General features: G+C 29.9%; 2 protein-coding genes across 4 annotated transcripts in view; both read right to left on the bottom strand.

Moving 5' to 3' along the window:
• Positions 1-1,333, bottom strand: part of LOC110269935 (TMV resistance protein N-like) — a 2,949-nt gene extending 1,616 nt beyond the window's left edge. For both annotated transcript variants that reach the window (XR_002358793.1, XM_021118085.1), the window contains exons 1-2: positions 788-1,333; positions 1-433 (exon numbers count right to left, since the gene is read on the bottom strand). Coding sequence is in view for 1 of the 2 variants with exons in the window: in XM_021118085.1 (XP_020973744.1) it covers positions 1-433; positions 788-1,272 (918 nt within the window). In the remaining variant the exon portion in view is untranslated. The remainder of the gene's footprint in view (positions 434-787) is intronic.
• The window catches only part of LOC107632222 (TMV resistance protein N-like), a 100,832-nt gene that overhangs the window by 3,963 nt on the left and 87,148 nt on the right, over positions 1-9,721 (bottom strand). The window lies entirely within an intron of this gene.

The following is a 9,721-nucleotide window of genomic DNA, read 5'->3' on the forward strand; positions in this document are numbered from 1 at the left end:
TCTCTTTGTCTCTTTGATCATAGTGATTCCTTTCTCAACACTGCGGACCTTGATTTTCTCCTCCCCAAGCAATTCTGAGAGGAGCATTTTCTGTAGAAGTACTAGGCCCTCTTCTTGATCTGAAATTTTTCTAATATTGAAAAGAAAACAAGCACATTCAAACTGGTCGCAGATGGAGTTATACAAGGCTTTGGCAAGCGTCGTCTTTCCACTCCCACCAATTCCAACAATCCCCAACATGGTATTGTTATTATAGAACTTTGTTTTGGGTGATTCGCTACTGGATAATCTCCTGTGCCAAGAATATAGATGTGACTTCACTTCTACAACTCGAGTTTGCAATCCAACCATATGATCCTCAATAAGTAATTGTCTTGGAGGTATATGAGTCAATGCCTTGCCTACAATTTCTTGAATAAACTTGAATTCATACCTGTAGATGTTCAAACAGTTTTCGAATATTGAGATTGGTCATTGAATGATCATGCAACATTTTAATGATAATCTTTATAAGTCAATTCTAATAAAGGATTTATTTAGTTGACATTAAAATAATTAATAAGTCAATCTTCACTTATATGACCATGTACATACTACTACACAAGACATGGATTCAAATCAATATAGAAGTACCAATTAATGAAAATTAAGGATATCAATTTGTAATAGTTAATAATGGTATAGTTATATTAATAGTGAAGCATACCACACATCCTCACAATTATAAGAGAATTAAAAATGTGATTTAGACACAAACAATAGGGAGGAGAAGGTATTTATTACTTACCCTTGTTTCAAATGAAAGCCTTTCCTGTTGGATGTTTCAGCTAAAGCTTCCTTCCATTCTTTCACCTTCTGAGAATGACAACCAAACCTGATTTCATGAGCATCCATGGCTTCCTTGTAAGTGTTCCTCCGATGCCGTACATCTGAGGGCTCTACTTTGTAGAAGACCGGAAACACAAGTTGGTTCCTTTCCCTGTGACACCGAAGGATCTGGACGAGTTCATCAAGGCACCATGTTGAAGCTGCATAGTTTGTTGAGAAAACAATAATGGAGATCTTTGAGGCTTCAATGGAATGAAGGAGTTGAGGTCGAATTGTTTCTCCTGTTCTGAGATTCTCATCATCGATGAAGGTGTTGATTCCGTTGCGGCAGAGAGCATCATAGAGATGACCTGTGAATCCATGACGCGTGTCTTCACCCCTGAAACTCAGAAATACATCGTAGTTAGTAGCAATGGTCTCAGAAGTTGAAGCTGGATTTGCCATCCCTGTAAATGCATTTACAAGCAGAACGTTGAATGAGAGTAATTGACTTCACTAATTCTAATTTAACAACAGTTCATGAAGCACAAGTATAAACGTTGATCTTTATTAGTTTTGAGTAAATAGTGAAATTAGTTTTAAAAAATTATTCATTTTTTAAATTACTCTTTAAATTTTTTTTAATTAAATTTATTTTTTAAATATTTTAATTTAGTTATTTTAGTAGACAAAACAATTCTGTCACTCTTAATCAAAATTTATTGATGTGATATGTTAAATAATATTATAAGGTAGTTAATGATAAATTTATGAAATTAAATCAAATTAATCCTAAATTAAAAATTTCAATGGTTTAAGTTTTCTCCTCAATTAAATTTTAATTAGATCTAATTTCATAAATTTATTATGCTAATAGTCAATTAAAATTCCTATGTGTGTGTTGTAGTATCACTTAACGTGTCACATTAATAAATTTTGGTGTTGTCAATAAAAAAATGATAAAATGACTAACGCGATTAATTTAAAATCTTTGAATAACGAATTCGATTACAATAAATCTTTTGAGATTTAATTTGAAGAACGAATAATTTTTCAAGGACAAATTTGACCATTTACCGATATTAGTTTAGTATTGCTAGGCAACAGAATAAAATTTATTACTTTTAACCAAAGTTATCAGAATGGGATTGAAGATGCAATTTTTTTTTTCAATATAGTAGGTTATATTTTATTAATTATTGAAAAATAAAATACAAAGATATTTAAAAGCAGAACATAATAAAAGGTGAAAATTTTTTAAAATAATACACAAAAAAAATTTATCCAAATATCCAATGATGTGTGGTCAAAAAACTGAAAAGAATCTTAAAAAAAAAGAATAATAAGACAAATTGAATGAAACAAGAGAATGTCTTAGATTGGGTGGAGAAAGAATAATATGGTCCCTAAAAGACCATGCAAAAATATTCTAAATGAATGACTTAGATTGTATTTAAAATAAACTTGTTATAAATCAATTTCTCTATTTTTTATTAATTTGTTTTGTTACCTGATCCTTTAAAGTTTAGAAGATATTTTTTTCACTCAAAAAAATTCTACGAAACTAAGGCTTTGTTTGTAGGATTTTATGGTGGAGAAAGTATGAATTAGTTCTTTAAGGATAAAAAAGAATATGTTATTTTTGTGGTTATGATGATTTTTTTTATATTAATTTTTAATATTATGTAGATAATTTTTAAATTGATAAAATTATAATGAGTAAATTAGAAGATAGTCCAGTTATGCTAATAATAGTAAATATAAATTTAGTGAAAATAATAAGTGGTCCCTTGATATAATATAAGGGTAAAAAACAAAAATAAGTCATGGGGAGAAAAAAATTACCTGAATCAGCCAAAACAAAATCTGATTCACGAATCAACCAATGCACAAATATATGTAGTTCGAATCAAACCGTTTCGAACTTGGATTGAATGTAATTCGAATTGAGCTACTTCGAATTACATGCAAAGCTGAAACATACATAATTCGAATTGAGTCAATTCGAATTACTATAAAGCATAATTCGAATTGAGCTGGTTCGAATTACTCCTATGTAATTCGAATGATGTACATTGAATTAAAAATAACATATAAAAATATACTTGTATTTATTAAATTTTAATAATATATAAAAATTTAATGACTTTTTAAATATTCTTTTTATAGTAGGAGTACATTTTTATATACTTTGAATACTTTATATAAAAATGTACTTGTATTTATCATACAAAAATAAAGTATTGTGTCAATATAATAACATTATAACATTTTAAATCAATTTTTTTCTAGCATTTTAGATTAAAAGCAGCACATGAAAAAAATATTATTGGTATTTTAAAACTAACTTAATTAAAAAAGATAGAACCGAATTTTTTAGGATTTTATGTACATAATTAGACTAATTTTTTTTAATATTGATCAAAGATGTGTGTTACACTATGTTATTAGGTTTCAGGTAAGTTTTACTCTACTATATTTTTTTTTTATAAAACATTAATGATATTTTCTTTTAAATTAATTTATAAATTTTTTTAGATTTGTGTCTTCTGAAAAGTAATATATATATATAGTAGAGTAAAACTTATCTGAAACCAAATAATATAGTGTAACACATATCTTTGATCAATATTAAAAAAATTAGCCTAATTATGTACATAAAATCCTAAAAAAATATGGTTCTATCTTTTTTAATTAAGTTGGCTTTAAAATACCAATAATGCTTTTTCATGTACTGCTTTTAATCTAAAATTCTAGAAAAAAAATTGATTTAAAATGTTATAATGTTATTATATTGGCACAATACTTTATTTTTGTATGATAAATATAAGTACATTTTTATATAAAGTATTCAAAGTATATAAAAATGTACTCCTATTATAAAAAGAATATTTAAAAAGTTATTAAATTTTTATATGTTATTAAAATTTAATAAATACAAATACATTTTTATATGTTATTTTTAATTCAATGTACTAATAGGAGTTAAAATTAATTTATATTTAATAATTTTATACTAAAATTAATTTCCTATAATCTTATTTTATACTTCTTTTAGTATATATTTTTTATATTATATAGTATTTTTTTTAGTATCTAATTGTACAATATGTAATTCGAATCAATATTATTCGAATTACATAGGAGTAATTCAAACCAGCTCAATTCGAATTATGCTTAGTTCAGGTTTCATAGTAATTCGAATTGACTCAATTTGAATTATGTATGTTTCAGCTTTGCATGTAATTCGAAGTAGCTCAATTCGAATTACATTCAATCCAAGTTCGAAACGGTTTGATTCGAACTACATATATTTATGCATTGGTTGATTCGTGAATCAGATTTTGTTTTTGGCTGATTCACGTAATTTCTTTCTCCCCCATGGGTTATTTTTGTTTTTTACCCTAATATCAAGTTATTCACTCCACAAATGGGATTAAAACTTTAAATGAATGTATTCTTAATATATAAAAGTAGATTGATAAGTTTACTTACATTACTTTTAAGATATCTTTCTCCTCCTATTAATGCCATGTTAGCAACATCGCTTACTTGGCAAAATTTTAGAATCAATCACTCAATTTTTGTCAAATTAACTATTATTTTCAAATCAGCAAAAAAATAAAATATGTACAAAAAAATATATAAGTAATAGAAATATATTAACCAAATTTGTAACCTACAAAAATTCATATCCCTATATTTATTATATTTTACCGTTATAAATAACACAATAAATTTTAACCCCAATAATTAATTTATTAATTGTTATAAATAACTCATTAAAGGTAATAAATATCTATATTACAAATGTTATAATAATCTATTAATCATACTAAATTTATGTTACAAATGTTCAAATTTCATACTATTTGAACTACTTATATAGGTCTCTTATCACTATTTTTTCAAATAACATCAAATTTAGTACAAAAAAATTATTTTCGCACTACATAACATCAAACTTACTCAATGGAGCATCATTATTTGGACAATATCACCAAACAACCAGACAATTGGTTTATCAAAGTTCGCGTGGTTCGTTTATGGAGAACATTAACACCCACAAATGAAGAAGAGTCTCTGTAAAATCCCTACAATACCCTTATTCCTCTTTTTCCCAAACCAAACCCTAACTTCTTAAATTACCAACATTCTCCCCCCAAATCAGAGAAGAGAAATAAAGAGAGTGAATGAGAGAAAGAAGGAAGAGAAGAAAGGAAGGAAAAAAAAGAAAGAGGGCCAACAAGGCTGGAGCCACGGTCGTTGTTGACATCGAGAGAGAGCGAGAGAGGTTCAAATCAGAGAAGAGGTAATGGCAAGCACAAACCCGAAAGGGAGAGGGAGGGATGAAAAACGAACCAGAAAGAGAGACATTGAGAGAGAAGATGCGACGAGAAAAGGGAGGAGGCGCGGCGTCGTCGCTGCCGAAGAAATCGTCGTTGGAGGGAGACCTTGTCGTTGCAGCGGAAAGCGCAAAGAACGAAGAGAGGGTGAGAGAACTACAAGATAGAGGGAAGGAGGGTGGCAGTTGTGAGAGGAGGTGACGATGAAGGTTTCTGCCGTTGCCGTCGTTGGAGCTCACCGTTAGTGCACCTGTAGCTACTTCATCCCCTAACTTGCTCCACCATGGCTGACCCCTGGCCTCCCTGTTTTCGTCGGAGTTACTAATGCCACTGCCGGAGGAGAGGATCTAATGCCACCACTGTTTTGCTTCACCAGTGTAGCTCTTACTGTTGCTGGAAAACATGCTACAACTTCCAAACTTGCCGACAACATTGTCTTGCCACTGTTCTGGTCTAGCTTCTTCCCTTTATCTATTCCATTTTCACCTTATTTTTGCCATCATTTCGTTTCTCTGTCTTGCTCTTATTCTGATTCATTTTTGCCTCTATTCTGTTTTAGATTTTTAGAACTATATTTGTATTTGTCTTTTATTCGATTTGAATCTACTATATTTGGCTGGTGTTGTGGCCATTGTTGCTATCGTAAGAATTGAAGTTGCTGCACTGTCCCAGTTCAAGTTCTGCGCTCTTTCGTACCCTTTTAATTTGGCACCCGAGTTCCTCTTCGGTCCCTTAGTACCATGTTGTGATTAGGCTTTACATTTGGCTTTGTTATAATTATTTTGATATACAGTGCCTGAATTTATAATTATACTTACAAAGATTTTTATCAAAAGATTTAAAATTAATTTGAATGATCGATTTATTAGAACTAAATATTTATCCTTGTTAAACTCATTTTAATATGCACATGAGACTATATGTTTTTATGAGACTATATGTATGTTTGAAGAAGTTTTATATTATTTTAAAACATTTGATTTTACTTGAATATGTATTTTTGAAACATTGAAGTATTTGTTGGTATTCACTTATTTTGAAATTGTGAAATATATTTAAAATGCCTTAAGATTGAGAAAATATAATTTAATATGATTTGGATGAGAATGTATTATTTGATTTGATTTGATACCTCGTGTTTGAAAGACCGAAGAATTATTATATTTGAAATTATATGTATGAATTGGTTTGGGAGGCTCGTATTAGAAAACCGTAGTTAACGACGGTTATGACGTTAACCTAGATGCATATGACTCAGACCTCAGCTAGCAGAGGCGTTGCTAGCCTAACGTGTAAGCCACACGTTGGATCTGTTATTCCGTACGAACACATGAGAGGAAAGGGCTACCCTTAGAAGTGGAGCCGCCCAAGTGTGGACTATTTAATTTGATTTGTGTATGAGAACTCCTTATTAATTCACTCATTCATATAAATTATTATTTTTTAAATAAAATTATTTTTATAATAATGTTTATATGGTCTCATGTAAATTATAGATGTACTGTCTAGTCATTGGATTGCAAAACTTACTCCGTTTTTTTTTAAATATTTTTCAGTAATAAATATTTGATTATGTGAGTATTTCTATTCAAGAGTAATGATCTACAATGGGTATTTATTCCTTGTTGAGTTCTTAGGCGTCATCTGCTCCATATGTCACAGACAGAATCCATCCATATTTATTTATTTATTTTATTTTTGTTAAAAATATGTAATTATTCATTCAAAAGAGAATTGTAAATTTATAAAAAATATGTGTAACCTTCTTATTTATCTTATATTCGAATCAGTTAGGCTTGTTGGGGAACTATTTTCCTGAGCGCCAGTCATGGCTCATTTTGGGCTGTGACAGTCTCTTTGCTTAGAAATAATTATATTAGATGAAAAGGTACAAAACAAACATATATTTTAAATTGAATTTACAAAAAATACTTTAATTATTTTTGCTTTTTATACTTTTTATATTATTTTATAATACTTTATATATAATTGTATTTTAATATTGTTAAAATTATACTTCTTTCACTTAAAAAAAATAAATGTAATCAATTTTTTAACTAATTATTAACTATGATTTACTAACACTGCAAGGAATATCTCTTCATGTAATTGTGAAGAGAAATATGATGAACAAATTCAAACATTTGTTATAAGAAGAAAAAGTCTATCCTATAAAAAATTTAAAAATAAAAGATACAAATGATTTGTATAGACTAATTAAAGGTACAATAAAAACAAATTTAAAAATAGAAGATGCAAATGATTTGTATAGACTAATTTTTTAATTCAAAATATATTTCTTGAAATCGAAAATTTTGATTATTAGTCAGCATATGAAAAGTATTTGTTCGGCTTAATGAACTTGTTAAAGCATCACTTAGTCATGATATAATGCTACTAACAAATTGACAATTCTGAAGTATGTTCTGGCCAAGTTAGTTAAACCACCCAGAAAACACATAAATGCAAATGTAAGGATAAGTTGACGAGGTCTTTTCCAAAGAAGCATTCTAACTAGCAGCAATGATTATCCTAATATGTATATAGAACAGGAAAATGAAAAGAAAGACAATTTTTCTTCATTAGAAAATGCAAATTAATAATCTAATGAATAAAAAATTAAACAGGTCAAGCATAGAAAGAGGAAATCTGGTATGGCCTGGGCTTTGATTGCTCGTATTGGGACAGTTCTATCGCCCATGCCATCATTCTCCCTGCAAGGTCGGGTTTCTGGAGAACTTGTTGGATGGCTTGGTCGGGATGATTATGTGCCCTTAGAAGTATTGCTTTAGCCTTTTGGACGAGACTAGTAGCGCGTAGGCCAGCTTTTCCAACTTGATGTACCTTATCTCCGCCCCTTGGAGTATTTTGCTGATGAAGTATATTGGGCACTGGGTCTTGTCCTCTTCTCGGATCACCCGACCTTGTCAACTCATTATATCGCAACATGGCCATGTGCCTGTTTTCTATGGGGGAACCTTACTACCTTAGCATCCTCTATGCTTCCATGTCTGACTCCCCTTCCTCTCCTTCATCCTCAGTTTCATCCTCCTCATCTCTGTCTCGTTGCATTAAGCTGAAGCATTAGTCTTCTTCTCTTGGAGCCATAAGCCTCTTCAACTTTTCTACCACAGTTTGGAGGCTTTCTGAGAAGCTAGCAATAATGGAAAGTTCCTCAGCAGAAGATAATCTATTCAACTTCTTCATAGCATACTTGTTGTGTTTGCACTTAAGGAACTGCAGTGTCTCACATCCACTTTCCTAACACTAGAGGGAAGTTCTGGAATTTCTTGAAGATTTAGGCAGTAACTCAAATCCAAACTTGTCAAGTAGGACAATTCTTGAACGCATGCTGGAATAGACACGAAGTTGTTTGATGAAACATTTAAGACTTCCAAGATTGGAAAACTCAGCATAATTGCGTGAAGATCTTGGTCATATAAATTTGCATGGCTGAAATGCAGAGTTTCTAAACTTGAATGGCACTCCGCAAAATGATCCACAAGTTGAGGGCATCCTCCAACTTTTAATGTGACAAAATTTGGCAGCTTAAATAAGCTACTTGGAAGATAACCAAGTTTCTCGCAACTTGTCAAATCTAAATAGCAAAGTCCTACAAGATCAACAAAGGAATGTGGAAGCTCTTCAATAGCAGTAGCTTTCAAACAAATCTTTAATAGCTTATCCATCTTTCCCACTATGTCTGGGAAGAGTCCAAGTCTTGTACACCAGTTAAAGGAAAGGTATTCTAGTGAAGGCAGACAAATTCTTGAAAGAAACTTTCTTAATTTAGTACACTTTGAAGCTCTTAAATTTGTAAGGTTTGGGAGAAATCCAACTGATTCATCAAACCTAACCAAGTTTATGCATCCATTGAGTATCAAACTATCAATTTTCTTAAACCTTGGGCTTCAGATACATTAGGAAAATGAGTGATGGATTCACAATGGGAGAAATTCATGTAAGTCAAATGCTTAAAGTTCTGCAAACAAAAATCAATAAATTTAAAAAGGTAACAATATATTATATGAGTTCTATCAATCCAACCATTGGATTGAGACACTTCACCATATAGATTAATCATGTAACATTCTATAAAATTTGGAAGTGATTTAGTATGTTATAATACTACTTTACTTTGACATAACACAATTTGAAATATAAGTTAATTATCGTCTTTAGATTATATGTCTATTATTAGTGTCCTTTTGAATTTTCTATTTTGATAAATTAATGATAAAGGTAACATAAATATATAAAAAGTTGTCTACGGGTGTAAATTAACAAGAATTAAGCATAGTCTAAATGGATCCTTGTATATAAATTTCAAGTTTAAGAAGAAACAAGTATGCACAATCAAAGTGAATTTTTTTATAAGGGGATCAGACAATTAAGTGTGTGTTTAGATTAGAGTTTGCAAACGAGAGTTTGTATAAAATTAATTTTACAAACTTGTTCAAAATTACGTTTAGACACAAATTACTAAAAAAACATAAATTTATATCATTCAAAATTATATTATTTTAATACTCTTTGACTATAATTTTTTTTGAAAAGAATTTAAATTT

This window comes from Arachis ipaensis, chromosome B03 (assembly GCF_000816755.2).
Source record: "Arachis ipaensis cultivar K30076 chromosome B03, Araip1.1, whole genome shotgun sequence".
NCBI lineage: Eukaryota > Viridiplantae > Streptophyta > Magnoliopsida > Fabales > Fabaceae > Arachis > Arachis ipaensis.